This window comes from Grus americana, chromosome 10, assembly GCF_028858705.1.
Source record: "Grus americana isolate bGruAme1 chromosome 10, bGruAme1.mat, whole genome shotgun sequence".
Taxonomy (NCBI): Eukaryota; Metazoa; Chordata; class Aves; order Gruiformes; family Gruidae; genus Grus; species Grus americana.
In genome coordinates this window covers 7,378,683-7,404,651 of record NC_072861.1, presented here as the reverse complement: position 1 = coordinate 7,404,651, position 25,969 = coordinate 7,378,683, and the positions used below count along the sequence as shown (strand labels likewise).

At 36.2% G+C, this 25,969-nt stretch overlaps 1 protein-coding gene across 7 annotated transcripts in view; it reads left to right on the top strand.

Moving 5' to 3' along the window:
• ENTREP2 (endosomal transmembrane epsin interactor 2) overlaps window positions 1-25,969 on the top strand; it is a 143,747-nt gene that overhangs the window by 89,064 nt on the left and 28,714 nt on the right. For 5 of the 7 annotated variants that reach the window (XM_054836270.1, XM_054836271.1, XM_054836275.1 and 2 more), the window contains 4 exons: window positions 1,119-1,250; window positions 16,035-16,142; window positions 22,998-23,015; window positions 25,673-25,833. In XM_054836270.1, coding sequence (XP_054692245.1) covers window positions 1,119-1,250; window positions 16,035-16,142; window positions 22,998-23,015; window positions 25,673-25,833 — 419 coding nt within the window. The remainder of the gene's footprint in view (window positions 1-1,118; window positions 1,251-16,034; window positions 16,143-22,997; window positions 23,016-25,672; window positions 25,834-25,969) is intronic. The other 2 variants (XM_054836273.1, XM_054836272.1) reach the window with 1 other exon arrangement.

Below are 25,969 nucleotides of genomic sequence, written 5' to 3'. Positions count from 1 at the left end.
TCATTCTTGGGATCTGGTATTTTTAATCTCATAGTTCAAGGAACTCCCATGTGATACTAATTACTTTTCTCAATACTAACCTGGATTGAATTGCAACTAGTGACTTGGAGAAGTAAGGTATTGTATCCCATTGTTAGCCCTTTAAATAACCTGCAGAATGGGAACAGAGAAAGTATAGAAATACCCAACTGAGAAGATTTAAAGCGATGACAGTTCATATTAACAGGCTAGGTAGAAACATGTACGGAGTTAAATTTTGACTTTACAAAGCCTTTGTTAGAAGGAAGCAGTATATAAGAATTGCTGTGGGTTTTGGTTTGGGGATTTTTGTTTGGGTTTGTTTTTTGTTTAAATGAGGAAGTCAGAATTAGTATAATGAATATTATCATTGAGCTGAATGGGATTATTTTAGAATCAGTCATAGATATCTTAACTTTAATTTACTTTTTGAGAATGATCAGGGTTCAGTATTCTTAGCAAGTTATGCTTTAATGCAAGTCTTTGAAGAATAAAATGCATAATGCTTTTTAAGATGTAAAAGCATTGAATACTTATTGTATTCAAGACAAACTGAACATAGGAAAACAGAGAGCAAACCTATTCCACAGTAAAAATATATAGGAGATTACATGTGCCACTTACTTCCTCCACTTTTTTTCATGCGGTGTTCTCTTTTTTTCAAGTATATGTCATGGTTTCTTTTGTAATTATTTCTCCATGTATGTGTAAGTATAAGTTATATTTGTGATCATGATTGCTTCATATATTTTCTGACTTTTTTCTATTATTTTTTGTCTTTCCTTATTGGGTATGAATTGATGTTTATTCAGTTGAGTTACTCTGGTTTCCAGTACTCTGGAAAGCAATTTTTTTTCAGAGAGGCGCATAAAAGGTAACACTCTTCTTTGGTATTGTATCCTCTTTCTGTATTTTACCTGGTTTTATAGCTTATATTAGCTGATAGAAGGCATTCTGCTTCAGGGGGGTTCTCTATAGAGATTTTCATTTTGCATATAGTAGTCATTACTGTCACAATAAGTGTAAATATAATTTTTCAGAAGTGTATTTTTGTTAATTTATACTTTCTCTGACCTTTTTTTTTTTCTTCCCCTCCACAGATTAAATTTGATAGTGATGGCGTCTGTGTTTGCTGTGAAATGCAGCATCAAACATCAGGCTGCAGTAACTTGGGAGAAACGCTGAAACTGAACCCTCTACAGGAATGTAATGTTGTGAGGCTGACCCTAAAGGTGCGCTATGAGAAGAATTAATAGTTTATTTCAGTTTTAAGTAGTGAGTACTTGGCAAGACAGAAGTGTGTGATGAAAGGAAGAGCAGCTGGTGTTCTCTGTGTTCATACACTCTTACATGCAAAAAAAAAAAGTTATCTTCAACAGAATTTAGTGCTTCTTTGCATAAAAATGGTTTTGTAAAAAAATACCTGTATTTGTATAGGTAATTATTTTTTTAGAGGTTATTTAAGAAACAAGTTATAATTGGTTATGACTGATGCTAGAAGGTATAAGAACAGGTATCTTGGATTCTTTCATGTTATTATTCAAGAAAGCTAGAATCAAAGATGGCGGTTGGTGTTGTTTAGTAATATTGTGGTAGACTGCAAAGAAACACAATTAGCACGATGAAGTATTTCATGATGTACTGCTAACACAAAGTATTAGCAGTATTTCAGATGGAAGTTACTTTGGGAGAGAATAGTAGATGTTCTTTGGAGATAATGCTCGAAACATGCTTATAGACTGCTCCGTGATATTATAAGAAGTTTAAATTCTGTAGCTTTTTGTGTTAACAGCTGCCCAGATAAAAAACTGAGAGCAAATATTGAGAATATTGTGAGTGAGATATCCCAGTGTAATCGCCCACATCATTGCTTCACTTCATTGTCATCAAACTAGCAAGACATGGTGTTACGCTGGTTTGGAAAACAGGAAGGAATCCGTGAAAGAATTGGTCAGAGAAAAGAACCTTAACCTGAGAGACAGATATTGATTCATTTTAGGTTTTATTTTCATGATCAACAGAACTAACTCTGTATCTGTAACTCTCAGTTTGAAAGTATATTTTTTAATAAAGTTAGTAGAATATAATGGAGCAAAGTAGTGAAATTCAATGTCATAAGGATCTTAGGGTTTAGGCTATAGCATGAGTCCTGAAAATGCTAAGTTATATTGATATTTGAAGATATATTTTAAAGTTCAGAACTGGTAGAAATCCTGCAAGATGTATATAATAAATATCTAAATCTTCTTCAGCTTTGGTAATAAAAAATAAAAAAACAACTACTAATAAGGATCATGTAGAAATTAAACCAATTTGATATGGCCCTAAAATTAAGTAAGAGTTCTGCCTCAGGTTTTAAGAGGGTGATAAAGGAGACTGTGGGAGCAAAAACCTACTGGATAGCAGGAATTTAGTAAGTGGAATAGAAGCATAACTTGACACTGCTGGTCAAAAAATAAATAACTGCTACTCTGAATGCTAAATTCAGGACTGTATTCAGTGGTGCGGTTTCAGTGAAATGTGTCACGAGAAGGTAATGCAGGAAAATAACTTCTCAGAAAGACATTCTTCAAAGTACGACAGATGCAAAAACATGAACCTGTCATACAGAAAAAGCTGACTTGTTGATCCTATAAAAATAAAGATTGAGGGAGCATATGGTTGCTTGCTGTAAATATGTCAGTAGAGTAAATTTTAATGAGAGAGAAAAGAACTGTTTATCTTTGAGGACATTGTCAGCATATGAAGTGAGTAGAAGTGGCATATGCTGGAAATTAGGGTAAGGTTTCTAACCAATACAGCAATCAGAATAGAAGCACAAAGTATAATTTCTTTTAACATATAACTCAGTCATTTATAAAAGGAATTGATGACATATTTGCTTGCACTAGCAGAGGATTGATTTAAACACAGAGGTTCCTATGAGTATAGTCTGAACGCAGCTTTAATTAAGTATGTTCAGAATTTTTCATTTAATAGAAGGTTGTTAGGAAAATAACTTTTCCAGAAAGTTTCTTAAATCTTTTTCAGTTTCAATTCTACATTTGCTTTCTATTTGGCTTTGACAGGTCTGTATTCCTGGCTGTAAATTTAAGAACAGCATCCTACTAAGTCCATGAGAGAGAAAGGAAAAAAAAAAAAAAAAGATTACAGCTCATTAGGTAAACAACTGACAGTGATAAGGCTCACCTCTTGAATTGCAATTACCAACTACAATGTGATTTTAAGAGAACAGATGTTTTAGTACCAAAAGCTCACTTGGGCTCATTGTTTGGGGAGCCAGAGGGAGAAAAAGTGTACAGTGCCAGTTAAGGTTATACACCTTTATAGTGTATGTAGTGTACATTTATAGCGTGTATATATAGTGTATAACATTATGTAGGTTTCGTGCTCCTTCTCTTTATTGAGGGTGGGGTAAAAATCTCATGTTTCCACTAAGTCACCTCTGCTTTTTCAGTGGTAGTAGCTATGGGAGTTGCATTGTGAACAGAACAATTGCACACGTATCTCCTGGCTGATCTTGTTCCCAGTCAGTCAAACAGGACAAGGAATAACAACAGTGGCTACCAGTCCTGTGTATGCTGGGAGTTCACTCTTAGATTGAATTCAGTTGATATGAAATTAGGCTTGGTGTTAGCCACTTGATAATGCTGAATTTCATATCCCATACAAGCAATATCAGTAAATCATATAAATCAAGATGAATACTTCAAAGAAATGTCTTTGCAAGGCTAGTGTGTGTACCTCACTATTTGCTCTTGCCAATTGACTGTTAGGTCCAGTTTCATGAATGTGAATGATAAACTGATAATAGATTCAGGCGAGCTCTGGTTTAAGGAGATATTGTGTTTATAATCAAAGATATATGATGGTTTTACAAATGTAGGAGAGGATACTGTTATACAAAGAAATTTGCCTCAGGACATTCCTTTTAATATTTAATGATTTTTGAAAAATTAATTTTTACAGGATGAAAGATTAGAAATCATTTGTCCTCTGCTAGTTAAATCTTATGCAGACTTACTTTTGTGATATGAAATTAATGAAGAGGAAAAGGTAACATTATTCTTACAGTAAAAAGATAACTTTTTTACTTACAGTAAAATTCCTAAAAGAAAAAGATGAGCTGAAACATGAAGCTATGGCAGAATGTTTTATTTTATTGATACATAGACTGCCTTACCTTACAATTAATGTAATCTTACAGAACTTGGTATTTTAAAATCTTAGAAGGTCAAACATATGAAATATCTTGGGTAAAACTTAAAAGACTCATTATTTAAATGTCTGAAAAACAGTCACTTGAGATAAATTGTTTGCCAGAACCAATAGATCATGTGCATATAACACTTTGTAACGTTACCTTATCTTGTGTGTGGAAGCAATTGAATATTTTTTCACTTTCTCACAAAGTCTTCAGTTGAGCTCATTTTGCTCTTACCATCTCTCTAAACATGAGAGGAGTGATTCTAATGCATAAAATAGTTTATGGCCAAAAATGCCAGGGTTTGTAGACTATTAAAGGAACTGTAAAACAGGACAGGAGCACAAAGGTGTTAGGAGTCGGCTTGGATTAACTAAAGAGCTGAAGCTCCACTGGAAAAGTTCTTAGAGGCTCACAAATTGGTGAAGATTTAAAAGTGGTGTATTACATAACACCTTGGCTAAATTGACTGTCTGTTTATCAGCAGTGTATTACTTTCTTGACTGTCTCTCAGTCATCTGATGTTGCTGGGCAAGCTGGCTTTTATTGAGGTAAAACCAGAAAAAATGCAGGAGGATAGGTCTTTTCTATACACACACACACACGTATGTAAACAAACACACAAAGACCTAGTTATAAAATCATACCATCTCTGAATCACATTGCTGATTATATTCAGGCAACATCCTAAGTATTTTCCAAGTTGAGGCCCGTACAGAGAGATGCCTTTTTTAACAGTGTTACCTCTGAATGAGCATAAAATCCTGACATAGTAGTCTGCACTGAGTGTGTTGGTTTGTAGATGAAATTTTAAGGCACTGAGTTTTTCTTGTGATGTTAATTAAAGTATGAGGACTGAATTTTCCTGATAGCTTTCATCAGTGAAAATTATTCTTTCTTTCTAAACTCAGAATATCCTAAACTTAAAGACATGCGTGCAACAAAGCTTACCTTCTGGAGATTGTGTTTTGAGGGGATGAAGTTAGATATTGAAAAGATTGAATTATTTTGTAATGTATTATTACTGTCTGATATTTGCATGTAAGAGGAGAATATTATGCTGCTTTGGTTTAGTAATGAACCAGTAGGGTATTTTTAATTACTTTTAACAGCTTACACAGCCCACAATACCTGCAGTCCTGTATGCTCATTTATGACCTTGCTATTTAAATAATTGCTTCCTACTTTACTTAAAGTGCTTCTGTAGAATGGTTTTGTGACTATGCAGGCTGGCTAGGGGAAAAGCTGATCCCCCCCTCTATTTTCAGCATAAATATTTGGTTTCGAGCTGCTAAAATTAAAGTACAATATAAATAGCAAATGTCTTTTTGAGGTTACTGATTCCATTCATTAGTTTGTAAGCTAGACATCATTAATAGAGATTTATGTAACCTGGGGTTCTCCAGTCTTCTGTGTGAATCTTTCCTTTCCTCTCCTTTGAATCCAAATTTATTGTTGATGAGTTTCCTGATGACCAAGCCTACCCATGTGTTTGGTTTTTTTCCATTCGGAAGAACGTGCTTTCACTTGCGAAACAGAGGAGGATGACTCCTGACCTGTTCTTTAGAGTTGTGAGAACAGACTTACCTCAGAGTCCCTGTATGACCAAATGCAAAGTATTTAATTTTGCTGAATGACTTACCTAAAAGACTTCATAATCGACTTAAAATTGGATAAAGCTAAGTGTAGAATAAGTGACTTCCTGTCAGATTTTAAATGCTGGAGTTGTTCACTTAACTGAAAATTCTCTATGCTCGGAGTATGTTTGCCATGCTAGATACCACTTAAAAGAGAGCGATTCAGCGTGGGCTTTGTAGTCTGAATAGTTGAGCTACACATATTCAAAAGTTCGAAGTAACAGTTGTATAACAGACATAGTCTGCTCATACTTTTCCTTCCTCGTGAATGTTTTTGTTCCTAGCTTAGGCAATGAGTGAATACGGTTGTGAACTCTCATGGCTGAAAAGCTGCCTCTTTGAATGACTGGAATCTGCTTATTACACACTTGTCCAGTTATTTTATGGAACCTTCATCTTTCAGGAGTCTCTAACTAACATATCTCCCGTACTAAATTTAATGTAGACACCTGAGTTGATGAGAGATAGGCACACTTGCATCCAAGGAGAGAAGACCTTTTTGAGTTTATTTTTCTTAAGTAGCAGCTGTGCACTGCTTCCTTAAAAATATAGTAAGTATTTTAGGCCCATGTAAAATAGTGTACCGTGTTGTACTTTCATACCTTAAATCTATTTTATGAAGCATTGGCCATTTCTCCATTTACAGTTCAGGGTGCAATTGAGACCTGTATGGTTCAGAACTGATTCTTTGTAAGCAAAGAGAGTCTTCCTAGTATTAGAGCAGCTATTTCTTCTGGTGTTTTTCAGACATATCCAGTTAGAAGAACTGAAGTTATAATTTGAGTTAAAAGGCTTGTTGTCCTTGAATTCATGAATAAAAGAGGTACACAGACACTAATTTCATGGGTGAAAAAGCTTTACTGCTCATTATCTCTTTTCAGGTTACAGTAGTATAGGAAATGAAGCACTGTAATTGAAGTCAATCAAGGAGAAAAGAAATAATCTTCACAGAATTGCAGAAGTGAAGCTGATTTTAGCCCTTGATCAGTGTGGATGTTTAGATCCATGTGTTCAGGGTTACTGATTACAGAGTGTTCTTTTTACACACCAGCAAGCTTATTTTACTCCTTTTATTGTATATTGACTAAGCTTTCAAAAGTGCAGAGCACTTAAGAGCCTCAAAAACTATGAACCTTTTATTTGCACAGGAAAACAATCTATTGAGCCAGCAAAATGTGAGTGCCTTGTAAAGAAAGTTGCCAGTTCAATGTTGTTGCACAGGTTAGAACCCTTAAGAAGCACTAGGTTTATGCTATGTAACTTTTTTTTTTTGGTAATGTGAACATAAGTAACACATTTCACAAAAAAGGATAAATATTTTAAATGTTGTAAATAAATGTGAAGACAGAGAAGTAAGTGGGAACAAGAAGCATTGATCTGTACATTGTTTCCTTCTAGAGCAAAATAGTTTTAAATAGAATTCCTCAATTCTGTGTAAGCAGAACAGCTGGATAATTTTCTATCTAATGTTTGACAGAAAGAATGACTATTTTGTGGTAATAGTGCTTCATCTGTGTGGTATGTGTCTGTATCGAATGTTAAATTCCCTGGTTTGATGTTCATGCACGTAACCGAATTGACAGTACCGTTCATTGCTATGATACGAAGAGGCAAGGGAGTGATTAAATATTTACCAAAGTTTGCATTTGAGTTGAGTTGTGACGATGTCCAGAGATTCTTGTTTTATTTTGGCTTACTTGATTTTTTTTTTAATCTATATTTAGTGGGTATGTAAAAGGAATTAGGGAGCTCCTGCAATAGTTTGGTAAAAGGAGACAAAATAAGCAAGACCATCGGTGTTTTTCCCCAAGTAACAATTATCCTGAAGCATATAATTTTATTGGGCTTATGCTGAAGTCCTTTGGTGTGATCGTTATAACTTGGCTTTGTTTCAAGCCCTAACAAAACGGTAGTGGTTACATATTGCAATGAAGTTTCAGAGAAACTTTCTGGGTTTTGAGCTGGTGCTTTATGCATTTGATGAATAAAGTGTGTACAAACAAGATGAAACACTCTCATTCCATAGGTAAATGTATCTTACTGCTTTTTCATAGCTATGAGTTTGGAGATACTGTATATATGGAAGCAAAGTTCTTTAGGAATTCACCTTATTGCCTGGTTTTGTATGTAGGCTGCTGTAAGTCATGTAGTACTTCCCTTCCAGACCTAAAATTACATTGAGTTTTTGCTGTTAATGTTGAATGCATGTATTATTACACATATTACAGCTGGATTCCAGCTGTGGTTGACTAATACGGCTTTTCTACAGCTAATTCTGGAAGGCAACTGATAGTAGAAAGAAACGCAGTTACAACTTTGTTTTCTGAGATGAAGGAACTCTATGGATATGGCTTACTTTTAGAGCAACTTGGTCGTATTCCAGTTTTGCTTTATATTTGCTGTGATAGGAGGTACAAATTACCTTTTGAAGGACAAAATTTCAGAAGGGTGAATACACTTGCAGTGAGGGCCCTTTGATTATAAAAGACCCAGTTCTGCCGCCTCTCCCATCACTAATGGGGGACTCGTGCCATTGTCATTTTTCATTTTAGATTCTATCTCATTCCAGAGATTTTCTTTGCTTCTGTCAGGTAATTGCATGTGCTAACAGCTCTTCTAAATTGCTTTGTTAAATGATTGTTTCTACAGTTATCGAAGTGATAAATCAATCACCAATTTTTTCCTTATTCCAGTTTAATAACATCTGACTGCCTTATCAGCCAGCATTTTGATGGAAAACAAAGAAAATGAGTTTTTAGGATAAACTGCTTTTTCAGGATATTACTGTATGTTTTCTTTCATATGATGTTCTCATTGAATTATATCCTAAAACTGTATTTTTTGGAATACAAAATATTAAAAAAAATATTTCAAACATTCAGATTAAAAAAAAAAACCACCCAGGTTTTGCAATACAGCTATTTAATGTGTTTTGTAGGCTTTTGGGCATAGTCTCAGATTTAAAGAACATTTATTTTATGTAGTCACTTTTCAGAAAAGTGGTGCACTTGAAAATGTAGGTTGTGTCTTCCTAAGACTCTGCAACAAAAAAGGATGATGTGCTGAGCATGATTTGCTTTTATTTCTTTTTTTTTATCTTAAATGTTACCTGGTGATCTTAATTTGGATAAAATTTGAGAGACAGTTATTTCCGCCAGCGTCTCTTCCCTTGCCTTCAGTCACTCCCCAATCACAAAAATCCCTGCCATTTGCTTATCTCCGCAGCACTTGCAAACTGGTGATGGAGAGGAATGAAAGAGACTAAAGATGTGGGAACAGAGTTTCAAGGGTTGCCCAGGTGCCTAAAGGTGGTCAAAGGGAAGGGGAAGGCTCAGCAAGCTAAGGTACTGAGGTTCCATAACAGTTTTTCGTGTTGTTTGAGCTGACTGGCATAGAAGTTTTGAGGATCCTTGGACATTTGGGAATAAAATCAGGGTTTTGAAGAGGATGGCAGGTATCCTCTTTTCATAATTAATTTTGTATGTAGAAGCCTATGAAATAAGCAAGATATCTAACGGTTTTCTGTGGGAGAGGAGCTTTATTTAGACAATTTTCCTATACTTTGTCAAACTTTAGCTCCTTTCTGAAGGAAGGCTTGTCAGAGGGAGGCTCTGCCTTTCTGCTCCTTCCCTAGCACAGCCAGGAGCTGTTACAACTATGATTGGTAGAAACTAAATTGTAGAGTGGAAATACTGAAATACAACATTCAGATAATATTATTGATAACTTTCACAATCATGTAGTCAGCAAAGTAGTTTGTAAATTACACTTATTTGCAAAGATTACAGCTTGGGTAGCTTACATTCGTCAACTAAAGTCTTTAGACTTTTAATTTTAATTCCACTAACGAGAAGTAAACATGTTTTGAATGATCAAATGGCATGTCCAAAAAAGGCATTGGAGATCCCTTTACAGGGCCATGGGTAAGGATTTTAAAAGAATGGCACTGCAAAATATTAAGCTGTCATTTTGCTGGAGAGAGACTGCTACTGCATGATTGGATTTGACTAACTGTTGTCAGTGCTTGATAGAACACAGCAATGCAAACCATGACTCCTGTCTGCTTAGATGTCAGGGTTTACACACAGAACTTCATGGTTTGTAAATTGCAGTTTACACAACCTGTTCTCAGAGTCTTTTTACCTTTCTATATAGTGGCCTAATTTTAGCAGCAGTTACAGGTATCTCACGTGTGTGCCATCCACAAAAAAACAGTATTCTGAAACTGCAGCTGAGGCTGACTACTCAGTATAATTCTGGAAACATGCAAAAAGTGAAAGAAACCGTTAGATACTTTTAGCTATACATATTCTGTTTGCGTAGCCAGCAGTGCTTGCTTGTATATCTGAAAGCACTGGGAAACCTAGCTTCTGAATGATTTTGTTGCGTGTAGCCAGGACTGTATTTTCGGTAGCCAAGCTGCTTAAGGAGGTGTGGAGTTTAGGTAGTTGTGGCATCAGGAGAACAATACTGATGTTGGTTAAATGTAGAACATGTTAAACCCTTTCTCACAACCAGCTTAGAAAATTCAGATTTTCTATGAACTGCTGACAACACATCCCATAAGGCTGTCTTCCAGTCTAACAAGTAGACATAAACCCAAAGGGGAGGTATTTCTGCTTAATTAGACTTAATACATGTAAACAAGAGGGAGGAGACAACGAATATCTTTCCCATTTCTGTTCAGCCGCCCCCTAAAATACATAGTTCCATGATATATTGCTGCATATTAGATCTGAGAGTTCCAGCTTTGTTTTTTGCTGAAATTCAAAATGAAATTAAATATATGTGTAGTGTCAAAACGGCACTTTATGCTGAGTTCTACTAGCTCTATTATAGACTTACTACTTTCAGACTGGGGAAATGTTCAATTTCATTTTGAGCTAAGGTTTGAAAGATTTGCTTCTTTTTGTTATCTAAGCTGAAACTAAAATGGTCTATTCTATACTTGCATTATGGTTTTATTAGTTAATATTTGGGTTTCAGCTATTATGCTGAAGAAAGCACAGCAAAGGAAGAGAGCGCATACACATAAAACTAGCTTTTGATAGCTAGTTGATAAATATTTAAGAGCATCTACCAGATGAGTGTGCAACCCCTCAATAGGACATAAATAGGTTCATTTAGCCTCCTTTTTAAGGTTATAAAGCTCATACAGTATTTTTTGCCTCTGTTGATGTCCAGAGTTCTCTCACTAACATTTCATGGAATTCTGTAGTTAAACCATCTTTAATCTCAGAAATGGTACAAACAGTTTCTGCCTTCTGTTTGAGACAGCACTTTGTGCTATTTTTTCCAAATTATTGGTTTCATAAGAATCCTACTAATAGGAGTTGAAAAGCCAGTCAACACCATTTAACCTGGAAAACACACGTTCTTTTCTTGGCAGTCTCTGCTTCTCAGTTTGATTTTTGTGAGATGAGGGCTGTACCTGACACCACTCACAATTTTGGCTTGGCAGAATCAGTTTCATAAAAGTTACTTTCTGAATTTAGTAGCTACTTGAGTTTGCTGCCAGCTGTGTTCTTAGGGCTCAATATCACTGAAAACAATGTTGTTTATAATGCTGTCTCTCTGAGAAATGTTGACACGGGATGACTATTCTACAAAGGGCTAAATTGTAATGCCTGCATCTTCTGTTCCACACGCAGCCACATTTTTGTGCAATTCATCTAATGTAGCTTTCAACATTTTGGTGGGTTAAGAGCTTGGTCCTCCAGAGTCTTTGTAAGACTGAAGAATTACATTCATTTTGATCTTATACTCTGCTTTCATTCTGAGGATCTCCGGCTGAGACTTTTTACAAGACCACAAATTTTGTGTGATAAGCATTGTTTCCTTCTGAGTCAGTTTTGAACTCTCAGGGATGTAAGAGTATGCTTGTTTCAAGAATTTAGAGGATCATAAAGGTGGCTGTGACTATCGTGGAGGAGAAAGCATAGGAAGTATGCGAGGGTTTCTATGAGAAGGTAATCCTTGTTGAAGATGGGGTAAACTCCCAACAGATATAAAGGAAAAGTTTAGTTTTAGTATACTTTTTGCTTTGTGATTGTTTATTTTGGAAATGTGTGTTTTTAAGATTTTTGTTGGAAACTATTATTTTACTTGTGCTAATAAAGGCAGAACTTTGAGGTGCAGTAGCACAGAAACAATATCAAAAGAGTAATACTGAAAATAGCTTAACTCCGTAAAAGAAGCAGCAAAAATAGATAATCTCTCCTTAAGACAGACATATGGATGGTAGTGTGAAGAAGATTTGAGAATGCACAAGTATCCTTTGTGGGACTACAGTTTAAGTCAAAGGCGTCTGTTATTAGGGAGGAAAAATATGGTAAACAGTTACGTAGGTAATGACACAATTAATTTAGTAATTATTAAGCTGCAATAAAAATGGAATACTACAAGCATGAAATCTTGCTTTTTTCATAAATCGGTATTCAAATTTATCTTACGAGGTTTACCAAGGGACCTACTTGGGAAAATAACTGGCCACAGAGAAGCAGCTCGCAATGCGATCTAGCTCCTGTGGGAATATATCTGAATTGATCTAGGCTTGCTTCCAGGCAATTCTGACAGCTGCTTCCACTCTTAAAGGGATTTGTGTCCTCTGTGATTAGTGAGTTAACGTGTAGCAAGAAAATTGTATGCATAACCTGCAGAGGAATAATTCTACATAGTATGTTATACCTATCAGAGCATTAATTATCATATAAACATGCTGAAGATTCAGATTTTTGTCTTAAAAAGGCAAAAATACCCAGAAAAATACCATGTAAGAGAAGATTGGTTCAGCCATTTGTGAAGAGCAAAGACTCATATTTCACACCATTACAGATTCATGTGTTGTGTTTTCTGGTTAGTGTAGTTCTTGCAGTTATCAACCAAAAATCTGTCACTAAGGCTTCTTGCTTTTGTATTTAATATAGATTCCCTATCCTTTAGACCCCTATAAATGTAGCTGGCTGTGGCCAGGTGCTGTGGAGAGTTAAGATTGTACCTGTTGTGGTTACTGCTTTTTCACAGACATTTCCTAAAGGACATCTTAATTGTCATCGTGTTCCAGCTGGAACCTGCATAAATGAATAAATGAGCATCCTATGAATTACCTAATTTCTTGTTCTATAGGGCACAGGGAGGAAATTCCTTAAAATGGTAAACTGTCTGAGGCTGATTAACATTTGTTTGGGGGTATAAGGGGTTGGGCAGAGAAGGGTTGGTTGTTGGTTTGGAGGTTGATTCCTGTTTGAGTTTAAATGGACTGGGGGGGGGGGGAAACGTTTTTTTTGGTTTTTTTGTTTTTTTTTTTAAAAAGTAGTAGTCTTGCTTTAAGAAATACCTAGTGATGGTGAGGATACCATAATCACTGCTCAGTTATTACCTTCACTGTTAAACATTTAAACTTAACATCTTTCCCAAATTTGTTTAGCTTTGCCATCTTGTTATGTTTTTGGCTAATAGATATCTGCTCTTTACTGGACTTGATGAAATACATAAAAATTCTGCATCACTGCATTTGAAACATTCTAATTGTGTCTTCAACTTCGAAAAGATTGCAGTGGGAACAATACTCTAACTACTGTAGCCTAGAAAAGGAGTCTGTGGAAAGAGGGCCATTGTTACTGTGGACAGTAATCCCTGCCCTACATAACAAATGTAATGCTGGATAGTAAACTGAGTTCAGCTACCCGTGTGGGGCAAGGGAAAAATCTCCAACCACAGCAAAGAAGTCATGATCATTGTGAGTGTTCAGTCTGGGACACTGCTGTAGCTCAGGGTATTTGCAGAGTCAACTTACTTTGTTGTTTCACAATAGTTAGCAATGAATAAAAGTCAAAGCAAGTGGTTCGACACTGTCTGGAGAGGTTTTCTAGAATTACTGGTAGAGAAGGAAAAATAACTAAACATGGAAAGCATTACTTGGTTTTACTCTGTGCTTTGGAGTGTGGGAGGAAGGAACTGGGGGAAAAATAATCCTTTTTTCTCTCTCTATCCATGTAGTATGAAATGGGTTTGATTTATGCCTTATTTTTTACAAATGTGAGATAAGTGTAACTGAGATTGAGGTTTTGTTTTTGGCTTTTTTCCAATAAAAATAGCTTTGTCTTTATGACGTTGCTCCTGTCCTTTCCTAGTAGCAAGATGAAGAGGGTAGTAGTTCTGCAGGAAAGAATCTGGGATTACGTTGGACGGAAGATAAATCAATGATGTACTGTTGCAAAAAATGTCAGTCATCACTGCAGGATGCATAAGGATGAGCATAGCTTGTAAAGCACAAGAAATAATCCTTATGCTGTAGTCAGCATTTGCAAGGCCTTGGTTGTGCCCAGTTTAGGATTCTGCATTTGAGGAAAAATATGGACCAACTTGAGGTGAACCTAATGAAATTAATGAAAATGATCAGAGGCCTAGGAAATTGGTCGCAGTCAAGGATGGGAGGAAATGACGTTAATATGTCATGCAGTAAAGGAGGAAAAGACTTCAAGCATGATAATAAAGTTTAAAGATGTAAAAGTCTGTTGTTTAATAGCCTGTTCTCAAAAGCTATGGAATAAAAGGAGCAATGGTTTTCAGCTGTGGGATGGACATAAGGATGGGAAGGGAAAGATAAACATTGGAACAGTGGGATGAAGTTGTCCTATTTCTACCCTAGATCTTTTTTCTCCCTTGGTGTTCTTTACCAAGGTTTACATATGGAAAGCAGAACAGGCAGGATCTCAATCTCTTTTTGCGCCACTGTTAACTAATTGCATCTCTAGGGGTTTACTTGCCTGTTTACCTCTATTTGAATGCTCTAAGTGGGTCTATATGACTTCGTATTTGAATGAGTTCTTCAGATCACCTTCTGTATGTGAGTTAGAGGTTGGCCCTTCTGGTATTTTGCTGTTGATTCATTATTCCCCTGGCTGAAGGGCTGGCCCAGAAGACAGAAAACTACTGACCAGATCAGCAAGAGCAAATCTGGCTCGGTGTAAGCTATTAAATGACTAGTTCATGTTGACCCATTTAATGTCTGCCTGGTTTCCATGGCTGGCATTTCCATCTTCAAATGAAGATCACTTGAGCAGGCAATTACAGTAGCAGGAATAAATCCACACTTTCGTATCACTTTTTTCAGTACTGTTGGAAAAAAACAAAGCAAGCAATGCATTGATTTTATAGTATGGAAGTTATTTTATGCACTGGCAGTGACTGAAAAACTCTTTCAAACTTAGATCCTACAGAATGTTCTTTACACAGCGAGTGTGTTTACTCATGGTGTATTAACAATTTTGATTTTGTTTTTCATCTGTTCTCTGTGATGCTTTTTCTCAAATGCTTTTACTAAGCCACATAATTGTCACAAGTACAACAGCTATGCAATTGCTGTAGAAGGATTGTAGTAAAATGTCACCAGCAACTAGCTGTTGGGAAAGTAAATAAAAATCCAGTGACTGGAAGAGATGGATGCCTTTTTTTAATTATAGCTTTGCTATAAAAATGTTTCAGTTTTAATTCAAGTATTTCTTTTATTTTATTCTACATAGTAAACAAATACTTTACATTCTATTTTAAATGTTTTGGGTTTGTTTTTTTTTTTAAAACAATGTGTCCGTATGTATTTATTTCATCAGCACAAGGTGAAATGCCTGCATGTGATCACTGCTTTTCTCTCATATTTAAAATGTTTCAAGTGCATAGAGTGTCTGATACAGGATAAAATTCTCTGTTTCATACGAGAGTTTCCATTGAATCTTTTAACACACAGCCCTAAGTTGTAGATTTCAGCTACTGAAATCAATGAAATTTCTGTGGGCTTTTGGTTTTTTGTTTTGTTTTTGTTTTATAATCGGAAGCGTGTTTCTTGTGATAGCTGTAGCTTGGAGTCCACTGTGAAAGCAGTAATTTGTCTTTTCTTTCAGGGAACTGGAAAACTTGAAATATCAATATTTCTGAGGAAATCTCTGATGACGAATGTATTGTGAGAAATGGGGAAAGGAAGATGTTTGTTTCTGTAATTGTTCCCTTTGCAGACTGGTTTAAAAAAATTATTACGAGCTGAATGGGTTCTGCACAGTTAATTGGACCATATCAATTGATAGCAGTTGACAGTGTTTATTATCAAATTGCTAAAAATACTTCCTGTCCTTTGTGTCCCTCAGATAAGAGATGATATAATGATGCATGTCTTTTCACAGGACCTGTTGTTCAGTGTGTGCGCTCTCAATATCATCTCCACCATTGTCTGTGCTTTGGCAACAGCAATGTGTTGCATGCAGATGGTTTCTTCTGATCTTCTGCAAATGGTGAGTATGTTTCAGTGACAACATAGGATATTGTCCAACGTAACACATTGTCCTTATCTGTGTAATACTCTTTTGTACCTACTCTTTGCTTAGAAACTATTTGTGTGTCTTTGTGTAGTGTTAGAACATGCGTGTATTTTTTTTACCTGCATGCATCTATATAAATATAGCATACAGATGTATGCAGTATGAGTAGCTGCTGTGTTTAAAATGTTTACATATTATATTAGAGAGTTATAATCAGGATTTTGCAACTGGGAGTGTGTTATGTTTGTTAAAGAGGTTATTAACAAGATTCAGTTACATATGCATGTCAAATGTTGTCATTGCATGTTTATTATCTTCAGTTTCCACACTATCCAGAGCAATTACTTAGCTTTGAGATACTGGTTTTCGCTACTTTTCTGGTATGACAGCTACAGAGTATGAGAACAAGGAGATCAAAACCGGAACTTTTCATAGCCCTGTGTCCATAACAGTGTTTTCATAAGGAAAACATGTTGAGCTTCAGAGTAGCACTTGTGTTTAAAACAAGAGGGGAAAGGATCATTAGTCTTCTGCATAACCAGCTGCATTACAGGATACTGTCTTGTTTTGGTTGGACAAAGACAGCTTTCCTATCCCAAATGAGCGCTGCGATTCTCAAGGTTTAAATGTAATGTCAAAACAAAAAAGCAAAAATTAAAATCTTTCTGTTTTGCAGGCCAGGTATACTGTTTCTAACCCAACTCTATTACTGGTTAGCCTAGGAAATCGTCCTCTGTTTAACAGGAGAGGGCAAGCACACAAACCTAATACCACTCGTTTGTAAATCTCTCATATTTTAAGTTTGCAAACCATTTACACAACAGTGAAATGTTGTATAACCTGCCATGCAGGCATGTGGTTGATTTAAAAATAAGTAAATAAAAATACACTAGCTGCAATGGATATTGAATTGAGTTTAAGTGCATGAATTACTGTAAGGCTTTCCTTTCTAGACAAGTGTTCCTATCACTGGGTTAGTTCTTAGTTAAAGATTATCTTCAGTCTGTGATCTGGTGTTTACTTCACACAGTATCAGATATAATGTGTTAGGCACATATGTCTACATAATGCCTACAAATGGTACATAAATGCATTTTTTTGTATAACACTCTATCCATATTGTGCGTGCTTGTAGAGGCTTGTAAACAGTGCTTATTATATAACTTTGTTTTGGATGTCAAACAGAATTGACAAAAATATTAATTTTAGCTGATGACACATTCTATTTTACATGTTAAAAGGATTTTTATCATATTGTGGGTACTCTTTCTTTTCATACACTCCTTCTGTCACGCCCCTCCTGATATTTGTTGCAAGAATGCCCATTGAGTAATGATCTTTTTCACCTTGCAGTGATGACAGAGAGATGATGTGATCATCACACCTGGAAAGATCTGTCTGTCTAGTGTACCAGTGGTAGCAGTGATCCAGAAGTGTAACCATATATATTCCAGGAATCTTAACTTACACTTAATTTTATGGTATTTAGCAGTGTAAGAGGAATAAAAATGTATAGATGACAATGAACCAAGAACAGTATTAAAGTGCTTCTGATGGGCATGTGCAAGAAGCAGTAATTTCAATAGGAAGTCAAATACTTTAAAAGCACATAATTTTTCCCTCTGCCACTTCATTCTTCGCTTCCCTAAAATTCTTTCTTTACCACCTGGCCATGCTGTCATTATGTCCATTTCTTTTTGCTTCCTATGCTTTGTGCTTCCAGCTTTCTGTCTTCCTGCTTAGTTGTCTGTTCTCCCACCCTTTCAGCTCCATTGATGAGAATTTTCTTACCTCCCCACAGAAGAAAACTACATCTTTCTTTCTGCTCAATCCCAGTCTTGTTTATTCTTAAGTTTTTCCTTTTCTTTTTTCAGGTTGCTGAGCCAGACTCCTACCAGGCCTAAGTGAGCGTAACTTCCCTGGGGCTACGCTGACTTAGACTAGCTGAACTCTGACCTGAAGATTTCTTTTACTTTCACTATTTTCAGTCTATTGTCCCACAATCTGCAGTTCCTTTTTGCTCTACTGCACCCAGAAATCTGATTTATTTCCTTTTTTCTTGCATGTTAATGCTTGATTTGTGCTTTTTCCTTTTCCTTTTCACTGAGGTATGCATCTTCTCTTAGCAGGCTTGTACCATCCTGGAAGTTTAAGATAGCAGCAGCAAGACATACCCACTCCTCTTAGATGAAAAGATTTTAATTATTGTGCTGATTCTTTTACTCTGTTGTTACAGTATTCAAGAGCTATGTAGGCTCTTCTGTAGGAAGAGGAGTCATTAAAATACAATTCCTAGCCAGCAAAAGCACTATGCAATAGCAAAGGTCCTCCTCGGACATCATTAGGTTCTCATTAGGTCATCAGTTTTGTGATTCATGTGCTGTGTTAGTGTTCTTGTCTCAGAAATTAATCAGGATGGTAATTTTTTTCAAATTTCAAATATTTTCAAATTTTCTTCTGGTGTGAAGCTGTTCTGTGTGCTTCAGGCTTTATTGCCTAGCAACACTGAGCTGATATACAGGCTCAAGAAAGTCTGCAACAATATTTCATGGGTATCCACTTTCTTGCTAACTTTTACATGCAGTATCTGATTTGTAAAAGCAAGCTGACAGTATTTTATTGGAAACTGCTGCCTTCTGATGTACCTATCTTTTGGTAAAAATGCCCTAAAAATATAAACACAAGCTCCCCAGTAGTAAGCACAGCTTAAATTTTCCAATAAATTCGAGGGGGGGGGGTTTGTTAAAAGTAATCCCACCAAAAAAAAATTCGGTTTCAAGCATTAGGGAAAAGATACTGCAAACTATTTTTATTGCATTATATTTCAATTTGCTTTAGTTTTTACTTTTGTGCTGTCGTATGGGACAGGAAAACATATTTTCCTAGGTTGTTCTTTCTTTGAGTTGACTGTTTCAGAAAGTACCCCAAATTTTTTACCTCCCTTTAACCTTTCTCACCCTGTTAAGTATACACAGTTGCTCAGGAGAAGAAAATAATTTACCAATTGTACTAAAGCTGCAAGAGTAAGTGATACCATAATTAAAGACTGAAATAGCATTTGTGATGTGTTTCACTGGACAGTTTAAGGCTGCACTCCATTACAGGGCTTCCTGGATTTGTTCTTTCTGTGTACACATCCTTCCAGCAGATAAATGTGAATCAAATCAGATTATATCAAGGCTCTGTAATGTGAAGAAACATCTCTTAATAACCAGGCTGTCACTTCCATGATATTTCATTTGTTCATTCAGCTTGCATCTTGTCTGATGAATGGCTACTGCAAAAATTCACTCTGTTTTCTTCCAAAGGCAGCTGCCTGAATTAAACAAAGAAATAGAAATTACACCCACTGTGGCCAAGCTAAAGCATGAAGTACACCTATTCCAGTCCTTCTTCCACTCCAAATATGTGTATACAGTACTTATTCTAGAAGTACTGGCACTGATACCATTCAGTGTATTCTGATTTTATCACCATCACTGTTAGTAACTGTTCTTCATGTTATGTCAAATCTAAAACAGTCTGTTACTTTGTAAAGGAAATAAGGTAATGATGACACATGCAAACTGTAACCTTTAATTACTGTTTTCATCAGCCATAATGATAATTCAGCATGTCATTAACTTAATAGGCTGTAGTTGTTTATTCAAACACCTCACATAAAGCACCCCTGCATGAGGATAATATCTTGCTGGCATTGTTTTAACCCCTTATCCCTGTGAGATAGTAACAAAAAACTTCAGGATGAAGCTTCGCATTAAGTGAGAACTGATCTAAATTATTACACAGTTTTTATTATTTAACCTAATTATATAAGAATATTATTGATAATAATTAACAATAGTTAACAATATTAAATGTTGCATTTTTTTGACACAAAGCTCACTTAAAGGTATTGTAAAGCACAGCTGACAGTCCTTTTTAGAAATATGCATTGCAAATGGTGTACATCCATAGAAACAGCCTGAACCATCCTGTGGTTGGATAAATATTCCCTTCACCCCCACCACAAATAAAAAGGTAACATAGAAACCTCTGGTGTAGGAAAGCTTTTGACATTTTTGGAAAATGTACCATTTTCCATTTCACATTTTCTTGGTAGAATAAGACTATTTAATATTTAACACTATTTAAAATATGGTCAGTACTTCAAGAAAGATGTAGTGTCACAGACTAGTCCCTCTGAGACTACAGAGCTAATGGCTTGTGATGGTTATAGGAGCAGCAAATGGAAACAATAGAGCAGAAAAATGTGAATCTGTGTTTTCCTTATCAAGATATCTTCTGTGTTGCCATTTGCCTTTAAGACCAGGGACAAATTAGAAGTGTCAGCCATGATCTTTCTGTTCTTGCAGACGATTAGTATCTACGTTTCCCTCCAGGAACTATTGATTCCGGTGTTTCAGAAAAGGAAAAATTCAACCTGTCCAGGAGGAGGATGGTTAATTGAAGACAGAATTATAGACCCATGTATACTGCAAAGAGCTTTACTGTTGATAACATGCCAATATTTAATTAGATCCAATTAAATTTTTTTATTTCCCATTCCCAGGAATTAGCAGATTTTTATAAATGACATATAGAGACTGAAATGAGGATAACGAGCCCTGGAGTCTCCAAAGGACCCATTTCAAAACTACATAGTAAATTTATTAAATGTGATATGGAAGGCAGTAATTGTATGCATATATGAGAAATACTCTAGATAAGAAGATTCCCTTAGAGCACTAGTCACGTACTGATGTATGGCGGTTATTGGTTTAGATATGTCATAGTTGCCAAGCAGTGAATCCCAGCACTGTCATTTACATGGAGTCAATAGTGCTGATCAGCTGCAGAATATGTAGAATAGAGGGTATCCTTTTTTGATGTTTAGTGGGGATGTCCCATACCTGGAAATACTGATAAAGAGTTGTTAGTCTCCCAGATCTCAGGTAGAAGGACTCGCCGCATTGTATCACATGGTGTGACTGTTTAATTAGATTTACATTTATAGTCCTCATTTGCTGTTTCTTCAGTTCCTTAATTGAGATTCCTCCATCAGCTGTTACTTCAATATACTCAAAATAATCAGAACATTAATAATAAACTCCAATCATTCCGGCCACTTCAGTGACCAACTTTTAGATGACCTCTCAGTGAAGAGCTGGAAATGTGGTCTGACAAGAAAAAAGGAAAGTGAGTTTTACAATCTTATTCATATCTATCTAATGGTGTTTATTTCACCTTGAAGAGCGAAAAACTGAGAGAAGAGTTCTGTTGTTCTACAAAGCACTGCCGCCTTCACTGGGAAGTGACAGCATATGTGTCTTGCTACAGGTTCTAAGCTTCCTGAGAAGGTTGCTGGCATCCAGCCCTACACCACTGGCTGTGTGGACTTCTCAGTACTTTGGTGCATGGACTTGAGCATAACTGCATTTTCAGAAAACTTTTATCTCCTCTGCTCCCACTGGAAGTGGTGTGCTTCTGACATTTCTGTGTCTCATTCTCTTCTTGCTAACAACTTGCTGCTGATGCCATGGCTAACTCCTGTATTGAATTCAGGTCCAAGAAGTGGGTACAAACCCAGAGCATTGTACAGCTTCCTTGTTTACCCTGCTGCAACCAGATAGCTTGTTTTATTCTTCCCTCATAACTTCAAACCAAATAACAAATTAAATAGTCCTCAGTATGAAATAATGGTGAGGGCTGTTTCAGTCAGGCTGTTCAACTCTGTCAGGTAGGCATGCCCAATTAAAACACGCAAAATTCTGTGTGCAATGCGTGCACTGTGTTGCACATCCATTTAGCACACGCACCAATCTATGTATAATGCCTGTTAGGTATCAGACACATTCCACAGACTAAAGTAAGGCCATCTTTAGTCCAAGGAGGAGAAAAAACCTGCCCGTGTATAATAGTTTGAATGCCAAGCTTCAAACATAAGGTTGACTCTTTCCTAAAAGAGCATGAATTCTAGATCTGTATTTCATTGCCTTTTGGATTTCTGAAAGCTCCCAGCATCCAATGGCTCCAGGTGGTCAACAGAAATGGTTATTTGGGATTTCCAGAGCCAGGGGATATCCATTTATGCCTAGTAATTATGTTCAAAATACCTATTGATAGCTATGAAGTTATGCAAAGCATTTAACAGTGTTGGCTATTTGCAGTGTTTACCAGTGGTGCTGTTCATCCTTGTCTGCAACCATTTCTATCCATTGCTTCTGCAGTGGCCATTGGTTTAATCCCAAAAGCCTGGCTAGGAGACCTGCTTTGTGAGTTGTTTCATAGCGTGAGCTGCAGTTTTTGAAATGACATTGAATGCAATTTGATCTTGTTTATACTTGTCACCAAACAGGCCACCCCCATTTTTGGTTTGGCAGTTCGTGGTGTTGTCTATCCTACTTGCCATCAACATTTTGATACTGATTATTTAGTAATAACTCTCTTCTAATACCAAAAATGTGTGTTTCCTTGTGAAAGCATTTGTCAGTGTTCCTCCACCTTGTCCAGCTTTGTCAGCTGTTTGTGTTTTCTCGCTTTCTCTTACCTATGGACTTTGTATTTAAGTCTTTGCTGAGCCCCTGCCAGCCTTCACCATTTGAGACTAACCCTTAAAGATTTTTAAAGTACATTTTACTGTAGGAAGAATAAACTTTTGCAGGCTAGTAGAGATTAGTAGATAGGGTAGTATGGAATAAGATACGATTTAATTCCCACTTAATATCTTTGTGATTGTTTTCTCAAAGATGCCTGTTCTTTGTGATAATCCCTTATATTTGCTATTGTTTCATTACCTGCTAGTGTCCCTCTTACAGCCTTTTTCAATTTAATTTCTGTGCCTTCCAGCAGGATGATATCACACAGGTAAACTGTTGTTTATAAACACCCCCCCCCCCAAATATGTGCATCTTTCATGTCCGTTTTGCCACTCACTTTCAGCGTTGGTCACACAGAGTTCGTTGCCATGATTTGTATTCACAGTAAACATTCTTGAATGGGATGCAAATGATTCTACTGTTAAACCGAATTGCATCTAAACATTAGGTCCTTTCCTTCTTGAACCACAGCCTCTTCTACCTTATCTAAAACCTTTCCCTTCTGTCACATCCCACAAAACGTATGCTGATAGTTCACTCACTGTAAAAGTGCTGTGTGTTTAATTGCCTTGTTCTGAGGAGTGTTAAAAGTATTGCTCCCTATATATGGCTGAATGAAACAGGGTCTAGAGAACTCGAGAACTGAAGGGATGGAGCTACATGTTCTCTGGTGCAAACCAAAGCTTGGGTTCCTTGGCACTATATCGAAGTAGCCTGGGAGAAGCTAAGGAAAGTTGTAAAAGAAGATTGTTTAGTTTCCAGACTGTAAAAATGACCCAAATTATCAACTCTACTAGGAAAATCAGCATAGTCCTGAGTTGGGTGGGATCAAGTAGGATACAAAGCGTGAGCCAGAGTATACAGATACTTGTCTTTGTTACAATAAATTTTTATACGTCTTTAAGTGACTAAGTTGAAGTTTGTCTTGTTTCCTTTTTTCCTAAAAGATTCTTCAGTGTATTTGGGATGGTAGCAGGCTGATGATTGCTGATGATTGTATCACTTAGGGCAGATATTTAAGTGTTTAACAGTTAATAGTAATGTAATGTTACAGTTTGGGAACTGGCTGTTGAAAGATCAGGTGAATTTAGACCAAATGACTGCAAAAATGTAGTTGTATTCTGTAAGGCAAACCTGTAGAAATGTCTGACAGTACTCAGGATAACAGCATCACATCTCATATGAAAGACGGTGCTTACGAGCATCAGACATTTTGTGTGGTGAAGAGTATATCAAGTAGATGTCATGCCTTTTATTCCTGTACCATCCATAGACTACAGTAGCTGCAAATCATTGATTGGCTGTAAGATATAATGATATAACATATTCTGCAGAGGAGATTATTTAATAATTATTTGTGAAAATATCTCTAGATAGCCAATTAGTATGCAACTAATAGTTCATTTTCACAAACAATTGAAATTGGTCCTCCTGACCCTCTGTTGTGTTGCGTTATTACAGCTTTGACCTTTGAAACATCATACATAGAGTGTGTTTAGCACAATTAAGATGTAACTCAACCTTTTAAATACCAAAGACCAATATTATTTCTATGGTAATGTAAATTGAGCATAACTGCACCAGGTTAAATTTGAAAAAATGAGAAATATAAAAATGAAGGTAATTTACTTTCTATTTCCTGGATCTCACAACATAAGCATTTTCCCTTTTATTTCACTGCTTCTTAAGTCTTTGTCATGGATTTAAACAAATAATAATGTAATGAGACAACAGTACAAAGACATATATTCTCTTGTTCCAGTATAAAAAAAAGAAATATGCCTTAAGCCAAATTTTCGTAGCTCACTTGTTTTAAAAGGCCAGACCAAGTCATCTACTGATGCAAGAAAAGTGATATGACAGCAGAAGCTTGCCTTGAGAAGAAAGAATTCTTCTGTGGTTTTGGATGTCTTTTGATCCTTTTTTATCTATGGGGACCATATAAAGCCAGGTCAAGGTGGCTAGGTTCCATGTGAGGTGCAGAATGGTCCCTATTTGACCTTGAAGTAGTTTAAGCCTTTTCTAGAAGGCTTGTTAAGTTACAGTATTTCTGATATCGAAGGTATCAGAATGGCTTCTTGATATCACTACTATGCTAAGAAGCTGATTTGGTTCCTGCCACAAATGTTGACAGTAGTTCTCAGTATTAAGACTTTTTATTATTCAGTGTAGTTCTTTTCTTTTTGGTTTTGAGATGTTTATATGGAATAAATGTTTTTCTTACTTTCATACCAGTATTTAAAACATTTATACCACATTTAAGTGTGCAGCGTCTGTATCACCAAACCACAAATGGCTATTAAGAATATTTTATGTTACAAAAATAATAAACAATAGTTATGAATGGCCCTTTTTTTGGAAGTGAAAAATAGGTGGAATATTTGTAGTTGTCTTATTCAAAATTTAATGAATATGTGGTAGCTTGCTTCTAGTTTGTTTTATTTGGGTTGTTTTTGGAGGGTGGGGTTGTTTGGGCTTTTTTGTCTATAAGCACAAGGCACTTCAGATTGGAAACAAAAACATGCGAATAGTTCTTTTAGTAGTTGTATCTTTTGCTCATCAGTTATTAAAATACAGCTGCTTATGTAGTGCTATAATAAAATTGTATTACAAGGTAGAAGTATTTCTTGAAAAGCTATTTAATTTCAAACGTCTTATGTTCTACTTCCTAAGAGTTACTGACTTTGAGGCACAAGCCTCTCTGTGTCTTTACTAAAACCTTGTGTTAGATTTTGGCAATTTGTCTCTCACTCCTCACTGATCTCAAGTATTCTTATGCTTCCAGAAGTGTCTCTTTCATTTCAGTATGGGTATTAATGAAATTGGGTATTGGGCGGGGTTGCTAATACTGACTTGTTATTAAAATTTTTCTTATTGGTGATGATGTTTGTACCATCTGAAGGAACTTGACCTCTTCATTTTCAGTTTCTGCCACAGAGGCCACATTCTACCAATCCTGACTGCATGACTCCACATGGAACTATCCTGCATCAAACCTTGGATTTTGATGAGTTCATACCACCAATACCACCTCCACCCTACTACCCACCAGAATATACCTGCACACCAGTGACAGAGGCACAGAGGTGATTCTTCCCTGTAGTTCCAGTCATTGCATAGTTCTGAGCTACATACTGTGAAGCTCTTTCAAAGAATATGAAGCCAAGTAGTGTCCTTCACTTGGATTAGGCGCTTCTTTTCCAGAGAGATTACATACATTTT